Source organism: Benincasa hispida, chromosome 10 (assembly GCF_027475165.1).
Source record: "Benincasa hispida cultivar pf3 chromosome 10, pf3_genome.v1.1, whole genome shotgun sequence".
Classification (NCBI taxonomy): domain Eukaryota; kingdom Viridiplantae; phylum Streptophyta; class Magnoliopsida; order Cucurbitales; family Cucurbitaceae; genus Benincasa; species Benincasa hispida.
Window position 1 is genome coordinate 27,957,310 of NC_143487.1, and position 19,424 is coordinate 27,976,733.

The window sequence follows — 19,424 nt, forward strand, 5'->3', positions numbered from 1 at the left end:
AGATTGATTAAAAAAACCTGGAAAGTGAAAAACCTACGCTAGAAAGGAGAAAGAAAAGGAGGAGAACGTGAAACTTGAGCAATTTTGAAATAAAAATAATAAACAAAATTTTAGATTTTAAAATTGACATATTTGTAAAATCAGAAGTATGAATGACCCGCTTGCCAAATTGTATTTTAAAAATGTTATTCATTACAAATTTTCGTATAGATTATATATATAGATATTATAGATTATATATGTAGTATAGATTATAGATAGATCATAGATAGATCATAGATAAATTAGTGACAATGTAAAAATTGCCACATGTAATATGGAGTTGAATTTGTTGAAATTAAAAAGGGAAAGAATTGACACAACCTAACAAGTTAAATGAAGATTTTCCCCACACACAAACAATCCTAAATTTATCAAATTGTATCAATTTTTAGCAATATGTGAGGTCGGTATTCGAATCTCTAATCATCTAGTTTAAATCAAGTTTTAAATATAATCAATATTCTCTAAAAACAAAAGAGGAATGAGTATGATATTAAAAGAAAAATTGTAATGAGAAATTTATTTAGATAAAAGAAATGAAGCCACACAAAAATTAAAATGAGAACCACAACCAAATGAAGCAAAGCTGGCTTCAGGAAGTGAATAACCAACAATAGAAATGAAAAGCCCTACATTACACATATAACCTAGATATCTTTGTAGATATCATTTAACAAAGAAATTTAGGACTCAAGCTTTGACAAAAGAATGTTTGGCGCAAGTGAATTTCCAAATACATAAAACTTCTAAAGAATACAAAAAGTTATTAAAATGGACAAACTAACATATACAAAAAGGCATTCTTCCCAAATTACCGGAGGCTGAGGCCAATCAAGAGTCTGATTTCAAGAAAAAAAAGCGGCCTCATAAACGACGGAGGTGGGTAGATTCTATGACCCAAAATGTTCTTATCCAAAATTGTTGCAGATGCAACAATTTGTTTAATCAATTAGCCAATCTAAGGAACTGCAATGGACAAAGAAATTCTACAGAAGGGAGTTCAGTTAACGACCTGAAGGAGGAGCAGCAGCAGCAGCAACATTGCCAAGTCCCATCTTCTGCCCCAAAAGCGAAAGCTGCTCCACAAACTCAACTCCGGTGAGGATTTCGGTGCTACCGTATATTATATGCTTGACTGGCTGCTGATTCATTGCCAGCTCTTGCAAGCTCCCGTACTCCACATAGTTACCCCCTCCAATCATGAACACAATTGCTTCCTTAAATGGTCCTTTCAAGTGGCTGCTACTTGTTCCAGAACTTGACTTTGGAGCACGTGGATCGAATGTGAGGAAAGTATCAATTTCGGGATTCGGCTTTCCTTCCATCAACCCCTCTACCGTCCTAGTCAGTGCAAGCTGCCTATCACTAGACAAAAGGTTTTTAACACCAGCAGTCACTGCACTAATTGACTGTCCATATAGTTTTTCAGCCCAATCCACAATGTTACTTCTGCTAGCTGAATTTGCTGATGAGAATGAGACATTCAATGACTTGATCTTCTTGACATATTGAAATGCACTAGTATCAACCTCCGATTCCCTCAGAGCAACTTCCACAGCTTCCACTTCGGATTGGTTTAGAGTTTCAGAAGAGATAAGATATATAACAGCAAATCGGAGCTTATCCATCTTAGTACCCTTCCCTTTGAGCACACTCAAGAGTTCGTTCCGATCGATCCCGCCTCTGGCCATCATGTCATTCTCCTTTTTCGCATATGAATCAAGTGACCTCTCCTTGATCTCACCTAACAATACAGTAGCAATGTTTGTATGCTTATCAATAACTTGCTTCCTTTCAGTCAATTCTGGCAATGAATTCACTGCATTCATCAAATGCTTTGTGTTCCCAATCAAATCTGTTCCATCAAACTCAGCTCCATCAGTCCCACCAGTTCTTCTATTCACCTCATCAACATCTCTCTTATACTTATTCAACTGAGTCTCAATCTCCACTGCAACTTCTGGAAACTCCAAAGACCCATTTGCAACCCAAAATGGGTCTGAACTATCTAATTCATATGATTTCATCCCACCCTTTTCACCCTGCACACTCAATCTATTCAGTTTCAATCCTAGAACATCATGAACTAAAGGTCTGTACCTAAAATCATGCTGTATTCCTACAGATAACTCAAAATTTCGATCAAACAGACACAGAATCGGACGCTGGAAGGAGCTAGCAAATCCTCCACCCTCTGTAAATAAATTGTTCTTCGATAACAAATGATCTCTCAACCTCTGATCCAGTGCCGAGGCAACCATTTCCGCTGGCCCTCCTCGTTGGCATCGAATAACAGGCACTACAGCAAGCGTAGCCAAAACACTAAACAACCCACTCACGATTCTCTCTATAATCTCCTCAATTTCACGATCTCCGGCTGAGGGATCGTTCATTTGGACATATAGACTCTTCTGTGCTAACGAAAACAGATTATCTTCCAATGTAACGAACTCCAAATACTGGTCGTGAACCTTGGCGATTCGTTGTACCGAATCCGAATTCAGCGTCCCAGATGCGAGATCCTCAAGAAGAGGACGAGGAATAGAAGAAGAGAAGTTTAAATAAAAGCTATCATAGAGAAAACGAGAAGCATCAGCAACAATTCTATCTATGTTGATCTTACTCGGTTGGACGAAATACACTGCGGGCACATCGTGAACAGGTTTTCGATCCTTGTCGATGAGAAAATAAAGAGTGATCCCATGTTTGCGAAGATCCTTGACATGAATCAAAGGAGATAGTATGTTCTGGCAAAATCTGTCGAAGATCAAGATCTTGTAAACCTCTTCTTCGTTCCCGGTCGACGTTGAGTTCAACGGCTGGTTCAAATTCAACATTCGAATTATACATTCTGCAATCGCAAGAAGTTTAAATCAAACCCACAAATAAATCCCACTTTAAAAAACATCAATGTAGCACCAAATTTCGTTTCGATCACTCCTCAAAACTGGGATCTACAGAGAAACCGAGAGAAATTACCTGTTTGCTTCTGGCGAAGGTTCAAAGCCATGGCGATTCGTAGCTAAGTAAAATTCAGTCCCCTTGTTCTCCAGAGAGAATCGAAAACTTCGATTTTGAAGGATTCGTTCTATCAAATCAATTCGCCGAATCAGAGTTCTCGAAATGCGACGTTGGGTTGAAGGAGATATCTGAATGTATACTTCTCTACGGGCGCTTATTTTTTTACAGTATCTTAACAACTAATAAATTATTGACACGTCATTATCCTTGACTGGGTACTTTGACCAACGTAAACGTGGAAGCTTTTTATTGGTTTATCTTACAAGAACGTCCAAAATAATGGTACACAAAATTCTTGAAAGGGATTAAAAATACTGAAGAGAGAATCAAATAGGGGTGTTCAGGGAATGGCAACGGCGTCGTTTTTGAGCAACAAGTACTGGATTCTCAGGCATGGCAAGAGCATCCCAAATGAGAAGGGCCTCATTGTTTCTTCTATAGTCTGTGACTGTGACCCATTCTTCACTTTCTATTTGATTTGTTGTTTTAATCTTTCTTATAGTTTAGATTGTAAGAAAATGGCGTTTTTCTGGGTTCATGTCTGATTTTGATATGGTTGTGGAGAATTTTTCGATTCTTCTGGAGAATGGGTTTCAAATGAGAGGGAGTTTGGCCTTTTTCCTTCTTCTTTTTTTTTTTTTTTTTTTTTTTTTTTTTTTTTTTTTTTTTTGTTAAGGGTTGCTTCTCTTTTGTTCTTCTTTTCGTTTGTGACGAAATATGTTTTGGAAATGAATTGGGTTGTTCGTAAATGCTCATTTTAGGCTTCAAATTGTGGTGAATTGTTGCACTTTTCTGCTTGAATGTCTGTTTGTTAAGGGTATGTGCTTGTGATATGACATGTTTGTTTTTGGAGGTTTTGCTTGTCAGTTGATTGAGAAGAAGAGAGAAGAACAGGTTATTGACTGTGAGTTTGATTCTGCTGTAGGAAAATGGTATCCTTCCGGAATATCAACTGGCCCCTGAGGGTGTTGAACAGGCGCAGTTGGCTGGAGAACAGTTCTTAAAGGTGTTCTATTTTAGTCCTTAATCCATGTTTCTTCTGGCTGTGCTTGTGTAGTAGTAATCTTTAGATTGTGCAAATGACTGATTATACAAAGTTGGGTTTGTGTAACTTGTATTTGCAAAGGTAGAGAATGAAGCCATTCACTTTTTGGATGTTAATTGATGCCTCGTTCACTAAGCTGAGCTTGATTCACTTTAAGTTAATATGTTGTACGAAGAGTTAGTGTAACCTTGGTTGCCATGAGAAAATTCAAGTAACAAATATGGTTATGGGTTTCCAATTCGAGACTACACAAATCTAATTCATGAGCCTTGATTTCTCTTCCCTAAAGTAAAAAGGAGATTGTTTTTCTTCTGAAACTCTTCTCGAGTTTGTGAATATTCATGTCAATATGTCTGGTAATATTACGTTTTACAGATCATTCAACCACAGTTTTTAGAAACAATCTTAAAACAAAAACAAGAAACTGCTGTCAACAGTGAGGCTTCACTGAGTTTTTGCTGCTGAGCTTAGACAAGAAAAAGAGTTAGATTGTCTAACCATTTCAGGGAATTAAAGGAAATTTTTATATGCAGAAGAATTGAAATGCATTGGTTTAATTTGTTTTATATATCTTTAAATAACTGCAACAGATTAGTTTATTGTTCTTTACGGGAAGTATACATATTCATACCACAGAAAGTAGACTAAAAAACCATTCTGGAAAAGCCAATTCATCCGATCCCACCAAAACTTATCCGACCATTTGATGATGTGACTTGTTTATACTTTATGAACTATCATCTGGATCAATGTGGATCGGCAATCTTAGTATCTTAGTCAATCTCGATCGATCATTTTTTCCATTCCTAGTCAGTCTTGATAAGGAAAATAGTGGATGCATCAGAGCTATATTGCAATTGCAGGAGTTGAAGGAAAATTCTACGTCGCTAGAAAATGTTCGGATTTGCTATTCACCATTCTCTAGAACAATTCATACAGCTAAAGTTGCTGCATCTGTATTGAATCTTTCATTTGAAGGCCCCCAGTGTAAGGTAAAATAACTGTTCTATTTCATTTGTATTTCTGTAAATAGTATTGTGTAGGTCACATTTCTGAATCAATATCTTCTTCTTCTGATCATAAGACAAAACTCTGGTTTGCAGATGATGGAGGATCTCAGGGAACGCTCCTTTGGCCCTTCATTTGAGCTCTTGTCTCATGACAAAGTAAGATAACCATTATTTGTTCTGATTTGATTGTGGTTTTTTCTTACGTGAAAAGCCACATCTTTAAGTTCATCTTTGCTTTTTACCCTCCACGAGCAAGGGGAAACAAAGTTTAAATACAAGTTTTGTCCTTTTTGTGTTTAATAAATCTCTGAACTTTAAAAAATATCTAATAGGTTCCTAACTTTCAATTTTGTATCTAATAGGATCTTAAACTTTAAAAAGTATCTAATAGGTTCCTAACTTTCAATTTTGTGTCATCCTGCGAGTTTTCTTGACATCCAAATGTTGTAGGGCTAGATGAGTTGTACTGTGAGATTAGGTGACATGTACGTAAGTTGGCCCGAACATCCACAGATATTAAAATAACGTTTTCTAAAAGAAAAAATTAACAAATTTATTGTACATAAAACAAAATTTTATGTCAACAATTTTGTATCCAATAGGATTGTGATTTTTTTCTTAGAAGAAACATTTCATTGAATGAATGAATTGGTTTGTGAATTTAGAAAATGTCGAATAGCGCAAAGATTTGTTGAATATAGAGTTGAAAGTTTAAGGACTTATTAGATACCAATCAAAAGTTTAAAAATATATTATACTTTTTAAAGTTCATAAACCTATTCGATACAAAACTGAAAGTTCAAAGATGTATTAGAAAATTTAAAGTCCTATATGACACAAACCTGAAAATTCATGATCTAAACTTGTAATTTAACCCAAAATAATATTAATAATAATAAAATAAAGGAAACTTGAACCTTCAATGAATAGAGAAAGTTACCAAACACTTTTTAATGGTTGTGTTGTGTTTCAAGTTAGTGATAAAACATTGGTGTTGATTTGTTGTTGGTTCATCTCTAAAAAGTATGCAGAAATTTGGGCTCTTGATGAGGAAGATCCATTCAAGCGGCCTGAAGGTGGAGAAAGCGTTGAAGATGTTGCTTCAAGGCTTGCCAAAGCAATTCTTCAAATTGAGTCCCTATTTCAAGGGTATTCCTTTTTGTCTTTTTGTCTTTTTTTTTTTTTAATTTTTTATTTTATCCCAAAATATTAAAATCCTAAGAATTTTCTGTCAATCAAATGTGGAGCTAGATAGGTTAGTAGATGGTGTGATAGCATGATTTGCATCTTTACTAAGTACAATGGTTGAATTTATAGCGAAATTCAAAAAACAAACATAAGTTTTAAAAGCTATTTTTTTTAGTTTTCAAATTTTGTTTGGTTTTTTAAACTATTGGTAAAAAATAGATAACAAATGAAAAAATTTGAATGTGGAAGCAAAATTGTTACTAAACGGAGTCTTAATATTTTCCATGAAAATAAATGTTCAACTTCTCATGATCACGTTTATTGTACTAAAGAATGGTAAAGGGAGCTTTAGGATAATGGGTTTAAAACATGGTGCACCCGACCTACTATAGGTTAATATTCAACCTTGTTCAAGTATTATTCTATAAAATTAGTTGAACCGTATATAAATTGTCTCTCATTTTGTCTTAATATCAATATATATATATATATATATATACTAAAAGAATTTTCGAATCATGTTTTAGACTTTAAAAATGTCTGAGATTTCGTAGACTTTTGATATTGTGTTCAATAAGTTTTCGATCAATTAGAAAAAAAAAAATCATTCAATTTTGTGTCCAATAAGTAAAAGATTAAAAGTTTATTATATATTATTAATTTGACAGACATTTGTAACTGCCAAATAGCCTTTATAATAGAATTAAATCCATCGTAATTTGGAAGGCAAAAGTTTTGAATTTAATAATAACTGATGTTTTGCAGGTGTGCGATCTTGGTGGTCAGCCATGGGGATCCCCTTCAGATTTTTCAGGCGGTCGTCGGATCAGCCGCCAAGCAAGAAGATGGATCGACTTCTAATGATTTGGAATCAACATTACAAGCCTTCATTACCAAAGCTATTCTCTCGAAGCATCGGAAATTTGCACTCCTCACCGGAGAGCTTCGATCTGTCGTTTGAATTCCAGTATCTTGTTGCCGGACTTATTGAAGAAGATTATTTCAACAATTTTCCTCTGGTAATTATATTAGTATAATTTTTCAATATCTACATAAGTCAACTTTTAGGTTTAAACTTGGAAAGGTTAAATTCAACTCTGAAGTTGGTCTAAAGTCAAGTTCCAGCAAAGAGAACCCGACCGCCATAGCTGATGGAAGAAATACTAAGTGCTCCTTTTAAGAGGTAACAAATGGTACTGATTTCTCTTTGCACTGCTCTCCCCTATCCCTTGTACACAAGCCTATAGTCCTGATAGCATAAAATTTAATCTTATGTCACACAACGCATGGATTATTATATGCCTGCGCTATAAACTTGGCAACATATAATGATGCGATGATTCTAAATAAGCACATGGACAGTGATGAATGATGAAAATGGAATGTGGATGATGTGTTATGCTTATTCAGACTTTATGCGATACTACTTCTAGATGTATGCGTTATTAAGGGAATGTTTGTAGTATGATATGCGTTGTCACAAGTTTCTTTGCGCTGAAACCAAGTATAATTTCAACGCAAGTTTCTCGGAGTGATCCGAGGTCGAACACAGGGATTTCTTAGTTAATGCGTTACGTTCGTGATATATGCGATCGGGAGTTTTTCATTTAATAAAAGATTGGTTTATACAGGTATTTAAAGTTGTGGTAAAGTAAAGTTGCGATAATAAAATAAAGTGCGATAAAAGTAAACCTAAACTATTATGATACAAGATATAGGATACTGATACATGATACTGAGTTTGAGACTGACTGTGAAGATTATACAAAGGGTCGTGTTATGCGGTGGCAAGTCTTTATTTATGAAACGGAAATAGAAAAGATAACTAGTATAAACATCACAAGTTATTAATTGTGTTAAAGACATAACTACGGTTTTGTTTTCCCTTGACGTACACCTCTCGGTAATCGATCGTATTCTCACATCTCTGTGGTGAAACCGGGATGAACGTAATGAACGAAAGGTTGCTTCCATCTTTGGAAGTACTTCTCGCTTTAGTTAACGCATTCTTCCAACCTTCTCTCGACAGGAGGAATGACATCTTCACTTCTGCTCTCACAGGTGAAGATGTCGTCTAGCATGCTTTAGCTAAACATGTTTATTTCCTTAACACAGATTAATTTACTTGTTAGATTCATGCTAATTACCAAGGGATTAAGAAAACATCATGGAGAAAGTGATTAATGGAGGAACAGAAATAGACAGAAAGATGAAAATGAAAATGATCATGACATTCAATACTAATATTTAGCGTCTGATATATGATGTGAATGATAGATTAAGAAGATGAATACAATTGATGATAAAGAGATAGAAAAAAATACAGAAGAGTGCCAACGTCTTGACATAGATCTGGACAGTGGATTTGCTTGCTGGCATATGGAATGGATGAAGAGAAGAACTTCCCTCTCAGGCTTGCTCGTTCGGTAGAAGTGACCTTGGTACAAAGCTTCAACGGTGGGGATTGAAAGGATTTGCCCTGAGACTCACCTCTCGGCCTTGTCTCTTAAATCTTCCTGGATCTTCTCTGATCAGGCTCTTCAGACCAATCTCTCTTTCAATATACAAATATCAAAATATGCCCGTATCAAGTATATCTTCCAATAGAATTCCAAAGGCTATTTATAGGCTCAACTTTGACTCTCTGCAGTGTGGACCCCACTTTATTGTTATGGCAATTTTGGAAATGGTGGAGTGAATATTCCTTTTGTTATGTAATCAATCCCGTCAGAAATGCACAACGGTCAGTTGTACACGTGTCAGGATCCTCCGCAATTGCGTTGCTCTTTTGCATCTTCATTAGTTTGTCTGCATGCGGTGTTGTTTTTTATTACCGCATGCGGTTGAAGCTGTGTTAATTGCTTAGCTCTTGATCGATTGTCGCATGCGCCGCCACTGCATTGATCGTCTATTCATTCCTGAATGATGGGCGCAATGCGACGTAGATGTGTTGTTCTTTTTATCTTGAGCCATGAACGCATGCGGTGACTTGATTTCCTGCAAAGCAGACTTGAAATATCATTTTCTACCATCGCAATGGTGTCAATGGGTGTATTGACGATAATTTATAATTCTTGCATTTCTTAGCTAATTTCTCTATAATTGATGCAACTTTCATTTCTTTTAGCCACAATATCTAAATAAAACAGTATAAATAACTTATATTTCTACAAGTTATCAAGTCCCTTGTCTGGTAGGTCTGAACAGAGACAAGCTTGGAAAGGAGGTAAGGAGCATATGTTGGGAAGACATTTTGATTGTCACAAAACGCAACTTCCATGATGATGGGAACATGATTCTTGAAGTTATTTAGGCAGAAACTCAACGATCCTTTATCATCAACCCATTTCACCTAGACAAAGCTCTTCTGAAATGTCTAGACTCCTCTCATTGAACAAAGGATAGGTGACTTTTGGCCCAATTACACTAAAAAATGGAGAGATAGGATCGACTAAAACATGGAAGAGTATTTATAGTACCGTCGTACGGGGTTTGGATTAAGTTTTGGAATCTCCCTATGCATTTATAGAGTGGGAGGTTATTTAAGGCGATCGAGGACCTCTTTGGTGGCTTTGTTAACTATGCTGATGAGAACTCCAGCCTCATTGAATGCTTGGAAGTGACTATTAAAGTGAAATGAAATTACTGTGGTTTTATTACGACGGAGTTCGAACTTATTGATGGGTCTGATAAATTTCTTGTGCAGATGACGACCTTTCAAGATGCCAATCTTTTAATAAATAGGGGTGTTGGAATCCATGGTCCTTTCTCATCAAAGCAGGTTGTGAGGTTCTATAGGGGTCCCAGTGGTATGGATCAAAATCCAATCGACGTTTGGCGCGTGGAGAACTCTAACATTCGCCTGTCAATCTATGCATCTCTGTCACAGATGACTAGTAGTATGACGAAGCAGAAAAGCCTTAAACCTCTCGAAGGTAAGTCAGTTTCACGTAAGGGAAATTCAGATCTGTTGAAGGAGATGAACTCGGACCTAGGCCCTATTTCTTAGTTGACGGAAGTGGATAAGAAAGGGACAGTGGTCTTACTTTACTCTGACCATGAGCATTAGTTGATAGCTTTACTTAGTAGTTGAGAGAAGGAAGCATTAGCAAATAGTAACAAGAGACCCCAAGGGACTGAAGGTTCTTCTTGTTAGTACTCTCTTGTAATGTTAGGGGTCTTAACGTTCACCCCAAAAGAGCCTTGGTGAAAGATCTAGATGTGGTGATTCTTCAAGAATCAAAGCTTAGTGAAGTTAATAGACAGATGGTGAAGTCTCTCTGGAGTAGCTGCTATATAGGTTGGGTGGCCCTCGACGCTGTTGAACTTTTAAGTCGAATTTCGATTATGTGGAAAGAAATAAACGTTAATGGTCGGTGCGGTTCAAGGTTAGTTCTATTGGATTTTGTGTCCTAAAACTCGTAGTTTATAAATTAATAAACATATCCTATTTTGTTTTTCGATAAAGTTGTTATTGAAATTGTAATCTTGAATTCGATAAACTAAGATCCTGAGGCTATTTAATGTAGTTTGAACTTTATGTAGTGACATAAATGTGGATCAAGTTCAAATACATAGTCAAAATGGTCTATAGTATATGAATAAGGTTGGGCGCCTTATTTTGGGGACACTATGGATGTGGCCCACTTTGTAGTTAGTACAAACGATGTGATCCTAAATCGTTCATATAGAGATATGTGAGTGGGAGCATCCTATGCAATGAGTTTGCATACGACTAAACCATGAAATAGTCACTTTTTATGTTCTAAATTTCATTTTATGTATAAAACTGACTATTTCGTTAATTGATGACCTAGGTAACTTAATTTTAATCCTGAGCTAACTATAAACTCCTGTTCACTCGGAATTATCCTTAGATCTGCATAGGTGAGGGCAACTCATCATTGCTGGCCCAATAAGCCTCCCATTTTAGGATAGCTGGGAACATAGGGTGCAAGATGGAATTCACTTTTACCCGTTATAGGGATAGTAGATAGGTTGTTCCCTTTAGTACTGAATCCAGGTCTTGAACAAGGGGCCTCACCCTCTCCTTGGTCCGAGAAGGGTTCGGTTTATAGGTTGGACCTTAAACCAAGTGTTCATTAGAGGATCAATGGAACTTAAGGAACAAGATGTAGTCTTGGGGGTAAAACAATTTTTATAACCCAGCCGACATTACAAACAACCTATGAAAGATTAGCTTACTAATCATGGTTATATCAAATGGACATAAATATATCTATAGTGAGGGGAGTGCAACTAGGGGACTATAATGGAATGACCCTTAGTTAACGAATGTTGATTAGCTCCGACTAAAGAGTTTAGCTAGCTAATCTCGGATCATTGAAGCCCATGATCTATAGGTCCATTAGGTTCCCCTACTAGCTCATATGGAATAAACTTAGAACAGTATGATAGAATAATTCGAATTGTTCGAATTATGTGAAGAGAGAGAAACCGACAAGTATATGTGATATAGTGGTCGGATTTTTCAGTTTAGAGATATAGCTTTAATATTTAAATGTGATTTAAATATCAAGAATATGAATACGTTCATATTCGGTCAAAGATGTAAAAAGTCAAAGAGTTGACTTTTGACTTTGAAAAGTCAAAATTTGACCGACCTTATATTCAAATGTGATTAAAATTTTGAGAAAATAAATGTGGATTCATGCTCGGGAGGTCAAAATTAGTCAACACGGAAAAAATCATAAAAGTCAAAATGATGACTTTTTGGTCAAAGTTTGACTTTGACCAAATGACTATTTTGCCCTTTGACTAATGTTAGTGGGAAAATCCAAACTTTTGTTAGATAATTTCACTAACAAAATAGTGGGCTAGGTGTTGGCCTATAGTGGAGACATTAAGCCCACTTAGATAGTGGATTCTAGGTGTTAGATTTTTATGGATTTGTTTCATGCAAATGTTGCATGGTTTTTTCTATAAAACGGGATTTCAATTATGGATTAAAGACTTTTTCCATTTTTTGCAAAAAGTTAGTTTTCAAAATTGGGCTGAAAAATTAAAAACTCAACCCAAAAAATCTCCATCTTTTTCCATCTCTTTCTCTGTCTCGGTTTTCTTCATTCATTGGGTCTCACAACTCGGTTCTAAGTCTAGAGGATAGTAGGTCAACTCTAGTGGTAGTCCGAAAGAGTTCGGGTCGAGATTCAGCAAGGAAAAGCGGTTTTCGGGAGCTTCAAAAGTAAGTTAATATACTGTTTTTCCTTCAAATTGCATGCTAATTTCCTTTTAATTAAAAGCAATTAGAATGTAATTAGGTCCTTTTTCCGCTACATATGTCTCGTGTTCCATCATGTGGTATCAGAGTATGCTTTAATTACGCTCAATTGCTTTTGGTAGGTGTTTTTTTCTTTTCTATTCAAGTGTTGAATGAAATATGGACTAAAGTGGATTTATTATGATTTTGACATTGTTTTTCTTTAAATTTCTAGTGGAAATTTGTAATTGATCACATGTTTATGAGCATTAATGTGTGTGAAAGGGTTTGTAAATTTGTTGGAGTCATTAGAGTTGAAATTAGGTTGTCATTTCTTGATTCCGGGAGAGAGGACAGCAACAAAATTGAAGGTTTTTTGCTTACAGACCCGAATTTGGCTATCAGACCCGAGAGAAGTCTCCCAGACCCGACCCGACCTGGTTCGCCGCCCGGTTTCTCGCACGCCTGCCCTGCCTGAATCCGACTAGCGCCTGCCTGCTCCGCTTTGTGCGATCCGTGCACCCGTCCGCCTGCTCGCGCTCCGCACTCCACGACCCGCTTCGAAGCTGCCTCGCGTGCGCCGTTTGCCCGCGACCCGCGCACCCGTGCGCCAACCCGCTCCGCAACCCACGCACCCATGCCTCCGTTGACCGTGCGAGCGAACGTTGACTAAACGGTCTGGACTGGTCTGTTTGACCGGTTCAACTTGGTTTTTAATGTTTTTTTGGCCGATTCGAGTGGTTTCTGAGTGGTTCCAGATGGTTCAAAGTGTTTGAAGCCAGTTCCGGGTAGCTAGTTGCTATTTTATGTAATAAATTAGTTATTTGTTTGTTTTTAATGCCAAAATGGGTCCACTTTAATGTTGTTTACCTATTATGCATGTGATGTATAATGTTGTTTGATTATGTGTGCATATAGTATGCCATATAGTTTTAAAACCCCACCATAGGAAAAGCATGTGACATGCATTTTTTATATCTTATAAGTGTTATAAAATATATACTATGCATGCTTAGTTTTAATATAAGAATTATATTAAAGCATGTTTGATTGAAGGAAGCATGTTATAAATGAATGCTCTAGGGTTATAATTGTTATAATTTATTTTATAATTGTTATAAAATAACCTAGACTTCTAAAATCTATAACAAAGATAAGATGCATGCTCACTTAGGGTTAACCATCGAGCAATCCCATTTTTCATAGAAAAATAGGTCGATATCATGTAAAACCGTAGTTACAAGAAAACTCACTCAGTAAGATCTTGGCAAAAAGTCAGATAAGATGACTAAGGTTGAAGGTTTTTTAGTTGACAGTTCACGGAACACCTACTACCTGGAGATCGAGCCAACGTCTGAGTTAAGTTAAACTGGTTTTATGAGCATGCGTGAGCATTGTGAGGTAATAAAATTTGTTTATCACCTAGACATCATAGGTTAAAAATCCAATATAAAAGTTATACTCGGATGAATCACCTAGACTTAAGATATGTTTAGTTAGCTGAAATGTTCGCTAAGTATTTTTTACCCTAACCATCTAGAACACTTCAGCTGGAGAGAAGTAATGTACTTTTTGCTCTAGCGTCCCTAAGAGTTCACATCGTGAGATTCATGCTTGGCTTTGGGTCGTCCTGGGAGCGGACTCCATTCGGAGAGTGTTTGCATGAGTCAATACCAAGGTGAATAGGGGAAGTTGTTCATAGTAAGTGGGAGAAGGAAGTGTGTCAACACATCCTATGGTCTCTTCCATTAGGTTACACCATGAGATTCCTATAATGCGCCTGCATGTCTGCCCTGGAGCGACCTTACCAATCGGAGGGCTGTATTATAAGATTCGGAACTCCGCGAACCTTAGAAATTGATAGGGTCTCTCAGGTCCGTTTTCATTCTTGTCTAAAACTTCGGGAGTATAATGATTCCAATCTTTGAGGTCTGAAGATGGAGGGTCACACTTTCGAGAATTACTAAGTGTTAGTAAATTCTTGACCAAAGTATCGATAACTAAGTTACTATAGGAATAAGAGTTATTTTGGTGATAGTAGCTAGTCAAGATAGTCTTGGTTCAACGGAGGAATAGTCGATCACCTCTCGGTGAAGATTATTCTTAACCGTTGAAATATCATTGCAAAATATAATAATGAATGGTACATTATTAGATTTTTTGCTAAACTTGATTGGATTTAAAAGATTAATATTTTTTACTAAAAAGGATATGTTTTTCTTTTCAGCATGACTAACTCTTTAGATCAACTCTTAGCTTCCGAGAAACTAAACGGCGATAATTACTCAACATGGAAAAACAATCTGAATTCAACACTAGTAATAGATGACTTGAGATTTTTCTTAACTGAGGAATGTCCTCAGACCCCTGCCTCGAAAGAAGCACAAGGTAAATATGATTGATGAAACATGTTTAGCGGACTATGATACCTCAACCTGGATATTGGATTCAGGAGCCACTAAACATATTTGCTTCTCTTTTCAAGAAACTAGTTCCTGGAAAAAGCTTGAAGAAGGAGAGATCACCCTCAAGGTTAGAACAGGAGAGGTCGTCTCGGCCGAAGCAATGGGAGACTTGAAGTTGTTTTTCAACGATAGACATATCATACTTAAAGATGTTTTGTATGCTCCTAAAATGAGATGGAAGTTAATGAAGCATTCATTTTCAGAAAAGGTATTCAAATTTGTTCTGCTATACTTGAAAACAACTTAAAAGAAAATTTTTTCTTAAATACTGAGATGTTTAGAACAGTCAAAACTCAGAATAAAAGACAAAAAGTTTCTTCTAATGCCTATTTATGGCACTTAAGACTTGGTCACATAAATCTCAATAGGATTGAGAGATTGGTTAAGAATGGACTCATAAATGAGTTAGAAGACAATTCTTTACCTCCATGTGAGTCTTATCTTGAGGGGAAAATGACTAAGATATCTTTTACTAGAAAAGGTCTCAGAGCCACAATACCCTTAGAGCTCGTACATTCGGACCTTTGTGGACCGATGAATGTCAAAGCTCAAGGTGGGTATGAATATTTCATCAGTTTTATTGATGATTATTCAAGGTATGGTCATATTTACCTAATGCATCACAAGTCTGATTCTTTTGAGAAGTTCAAAGAATATAAGGCTGAGGTTGAGAATCATTAGGTAAAACAATTAAGACACTACGATCAGATCGAGGTGGGGAGCACATGGACTTAAGATTCCAGGACTATATGATAGAATACAGAATCAAGTCACAACTCTCTACCCCTAATATGCCTTAGCAGAACAGTGTATCTAAAAGAAGAAACAGAACCTTGTTGGACATGGTTCGCTCAATGATGAGCTTTGCTGAGTTACCTGATTCCTTTTAGGGACATGAATTAGAGACTGTTGTCAATATTTTAAATAACGTTCCCTCTAAAAGTGTTTCAGAAACACCTTACGAGCTATGGAAAGGGCGTAAAGGTAGTTTACATCACTTTAGGATTTGGGAATGTCGACACAGTGTTGTTGCAAAATCCTAAAAAATTGGAATGTCGTTTAAAACTATGCCTATTTGTAGGTTATCCAAAAGAAACAAAAGGTGGTCTATTTTACGATCCTCAAGAGAATAAGGTATTTGTATCGACAAATTCCACATTATTAGAGGAAGACCACATAAGAAGTCATCAATCTCGCAGTAGACTAGTATTGAATGAAATTTCCAAAGACGCTACAGATAGAACTAGTTCATCTACTAAAGTAAAAGATAAAACTAATACATCTAGTCAGTCACATCCTTCTCAAGAGTTGAGAATGCGTTGACGTAGTGGGAGGGTTGTTCATTAGCCTGACCATTACTTGAGTTTAACAGAAACACAAGTCGTCATACCTGATGACGGCATAGAGGATCCATCGACCTATAAACTAGCGATAAAAGATGTGGATCGTAATCTGTAGGTCAAAGCCATAAACCTCGAAATGGAGTCTATGTACTTCAATTCTGTCTGGGAACTTGTAGATCAACCAAATGATGTAAAACCAATTGGTTGTAAGTGGATCTATAAGAGAAAACGAGACCAAGTCGGTAAAGTACAGACTTTTAAGGCTCGACTTATGGCAAAGGGTTAATACCCAGAGAGAGGGAGTGGGCTATGAAGAAATTTTCTCTCCCGTTGCCATGCTTAATTCGATTAGAATACTCTTATCCATTGCCACCTTTTATTCCTATGAAATTTGGCAGATGGATGTCAAGACAACCTTTTTAAATGACGATCTTGAGGAGAGTATCTATATGGCTCAACCAGAGGGGTTTATTGCACAGGGTCAATAATAAAAGGTTTGTAAGCTTCAAAAATCCATTTATGGATTGAAACAAGCTTCTAGATCTTGGAATATAAGATTTGATACTGCGATTAAATCTTATGGCTTTGAATAGAATGTTAACGAGCCTTGTGTTTACAAAAAGATCATCAATTTTACTATAGTGTTCTTAGTATTATATGTTGACGATATTCTACTCATTGGGAATGAAGTAGGTTACCTAACTGACATAAAAAAATGGCTAGCAACGCAGTTCCAAATGAAAGATTTGAGAAATGTGCAGTATGTTCTTGGGATTCAAATTATTCGAAACCGCAAGAACAGAACACTAGCCATGTCTTAAGCAACTTATATAGACAAAATGTTGTCTAGGTATAAGATGCAGAATTCCAAAAGAGATCTGTTACCTTACAGACATGGAATTCATTTCTCAAAGGATCAATGTCCTAAGACACCTCAAGAGGTTGAGGATATGAGACGCATTCCCTATGCTTCTGTAGTAGGGAGCCTGATGTATGCAATGTTATGTACTAGAACTGACATATGCTATGCAGTAGGGATAGTCAGTAGGTATCAATCCAATCCTATATATGATCATTGGACTACCGCTAAGAATATCCTCGAGTATCTTAGGAGAACGAGGAACTACATGCTCGTGTATGGTCTAAGGATTTGATACTTACTGGATACACTGACTCTGATTTTCAAACTGATAAAGATGCTAGAAAGTCTACATTTGGATTAGTGTTCACCCTTAACGGAGGAGCAGTAGTGTGGAGAAGTGTAAAACAAACCTGTATAGCTTACTCCACAATGGAGGCTGAATACGTAGCTGCTTGCGAAGCAGCAAAGGAAGTTGTATGGTTGAGAAAATTCTTGACAGATTTGGAAGTCGTTCCAAATATGCATCTGCCCATCACCTTATATTGTGATAATAGTGGTGCAGTTGCAAATTCAAGAGAACCAAGAAGCCACAAGCGCGACAAGAATATTGAGCGCAAATACCATATGATCCGGGACATTGTACATCGTGGAGACGTTGTAGTGACCTAGATATCTTCTAAGCAAAATATTATTGATCCTTTTACAAAGACCCTCACGGCTAAAGTGTTTGAAGGTCACCTATAGAGTCTAGGTCTACGAAGTTAGTAATCTAGGACAAGTGGGAGAACTTTTGGGTATATGCCCTAGTTTATTGTACTCATATGTTTCTCACTTAAATTCAACATTGTGATACTCCACTAGGAGTTTTAGTCCAAGTGGGAGTTTGTTGGATTTTGTGTCCTAAAACTCGTAGTTCGTAAATTAATAAACATATTTTGTTTTGTTTTTCGATAAAGTTGTTATTGAAATTGTAATCTTGAATCCAATAAACTAAGGTCCTGAGGCTATTTAATGTAGTTTGAACTTTATGTAGTGACATAAATGTGGATCAAGTTCACATATATAGTCAAAATGGTCTATAGTATATAAATAAGTTTGGGTGCCTTATCCTGGGGACATTATAGATGCGGCCCACTTTGTAGATAGTACAAACGATGTGATCCTAAATCGTTCATATAGAGATATGTGAGTGGGGGCATCCTATGCAATGAGTTTGCATAAGACTAAACCATGAAATAGTCACTTTTTACGTTCTAAATGTTCTTTTATGTATAAAACTGACTATTTCATTAATTGATGACCTAGGTAACTTAATCTTAATCCTGAGCTACCTATGAACTCCTGTTCACTCGGAATTATCCTTAGATCTGTATAGGTGAGGGCAGCTTATCATCGCTGGCCCAGTAAGCATCCCATTTCAGGAGTAAGATCAGGTGGATAGCTGGGAACATAGGGTGCAAGATGGAATTCACTCCTACCATTATAGGGATAGTACATAGGTTGTTCTCTTTAGTACTGAATCCAGGTCTTGAACAAGTGGCCCCACCCTCTCCTTGGTCCGAGTGGGGTTCGGTTTATAGGTTGGACCTTAAACCAGTTGTTCATTAGAGGATTAGTGGAACTTAATGAACAAGATGTAGACTTAGAGGTAAAAAGGTTTATATGACCCAACCGAGATTATGAACAACTGTGAAGGATTAGCTTACTAATCATGGTTATATCAAATGGACACAAATATACCTACTAGTGAAGAGAGTGCAACTACGGGATTATAGTGGAATGACCTGTTAGTTAACGAATGTTGATTAGCTCCGTCTAAAGAGTTTAGCTAGCTAATCTCGGATCGTTGGAGCCCATGATCTATAGGTACATTAGGTTCCCCTACTAGCTCATATGGAATAAACTTAGAATAGTATGATAGAATAATTCGAATTGTTCGAATTAGGTGAAGAGAGAGAAACCGACAAGTATATATGATATAGTGGTCGGGTTTTCAGTTTAGAGATATAGCTTTAATATTTAAATATGATTTAAATATCAAGAATATGAATACGTTCATATTCGGAAGCTTGGAAATAATGGAAATGGTCAAAGATGTAAAAAGTCAAAGAGTTGACTTTTCACTTTGAAAAGTCAAACTTTGACCGACCTTATATTCAAATGTGATTTGAATTTCGAGAAAATGAATGCAGATTCATGCTCGGGAGGTTAAAATTAGTCAACACGAA

The 19,424-nt window shown here is 36.6% G+C and overlaps 3 protein-coding genes across 11 annotated transcripts in view; 2 read left to right on the plus strand and 1 right to left on the minus strand.

The window, feature by feature from the left end:
* Positions 1–535: 535 nt before the first annotated feature.
* On the minus strand, positions 536–3,206 carry LOC120088379 (SEC1 family transport protein SLY1-like). Its single transcript, XM_039045622.2, has 2 exons — positions 3,022–3,206; positions 536–2,893 (listed from the first exon to the last, which is right to left on the minus strand). The coding sequence occupies exons 1-2, from the start codon at positions 3,050–3,052 to the stop codon at positions 1,047–1,049; spliced, it is 1,878 nt and encodes a 625-aa protein (XP_038901550.1). The 5' UTR covers positions 3,053–3,206; the 3' UTR covers positions 536–1,046.
* A 135-nt stretch (positions 3,207–3,341) lies between these two features.
* LOC120088380 (Phosphoglycerate mutase family protein) lies at positions 3,342–7,711 on the plus strand. Of its 5 annotated transcripts, none has more exons than XM_090305827.1 (7): positions 3,349–3,503; positions 3,989–4,069; positions 4,972–5,100; positions 5,212–5,274; positions 6,150–6,267; positions 7,072–7,325; positions 7,410–7,711. In XM_090305827.1, the coding sequence occupies exons 1-7, from the start codon at positions 3,411–3,413 to the stop codon at positions 7,416–7,418; spliced, it is 747 nt and encodes a 248-aa protein (XP_090161953.1). In that variant the 5' UTR covers positions 3,349–3,410; the 3' UTR covers positions 7,419–7,711. The 5 variants fall into 5 exon arrangements, 3 of the variants coding, with proteins under 3 accessions (XP_038901554.1, XP_090161953.1, XP_090161952.1); XR_016523854.1 differs by having other exon boundaries at positions 3,350–3,503; positions 6,143–6,267; XR_005484911.2 differs by having other exon boundaries at positions 3,350–3,503; positions 6,143–6,267; positions 7,421–7,711.
* The window catches only part of LOC150033238 (uncharacterized), a 28,460-nt gene continuing 16,392 nt past the window's right edge, over positions 7,357–19,424 (plus strand). For all 5 annotated transcript variants that reach the window (XM_090305830.1, XM_090305832.1, XM_090305831.1 and 2 more), the window contains exons 1-3: positions 7,357–7,489; positions 14,754–14,914; positions 15,012–15,199. In XM_090305830.1, the coding sequence (XP_090161956.1) occupies positions 7,458–7,489; positions 14,754–14,914; positions 15,012–15,199 (381 nt within the window). In that variant the 5' untranslated portion in view covers positions 7,357–7,457. The remainder of the gene's footprint in view (positions 7,490–14,753; positions 14,915–15,011; positions 15,200–19,424) is intronic.

Coding starts and splice junctions, on each gene's coding strand:
- LOC120088380 (XM_090305826.1), top strand. CDS start 3,411: ATGGCAACGGCGTCGTTTTTGAGCAACAAGTACTGGATTCTCAGGCAT. Junction 4,070..4,971: donor CTGGAGAACAGTTCTTAAAG/GTGTTCTATTTT, acceptor TTGCAATTGCAG/GAGTTGAAGGAAAATTCTAC. Junction 5,275..6,149: donor AGCTCTTGTCTCATGACAAA/GTAAGATAACCA, acceptor AAAAGTATGCAG/AAATTTGGGCTCTTGATGAG.
- LOC120088379 (XM_039045622.2), bottom strand. CDS start 3,052: ATGGCTTTGAACCTTCGCCAGAAGCAAACAG. Junction 2,894..3,021: donor CCTTCGCCAGAAGCAAACAG/GTAATTTCTCTC, acceptor TTGCGATTGCAG/AATGTATAATTCGAATGTTG.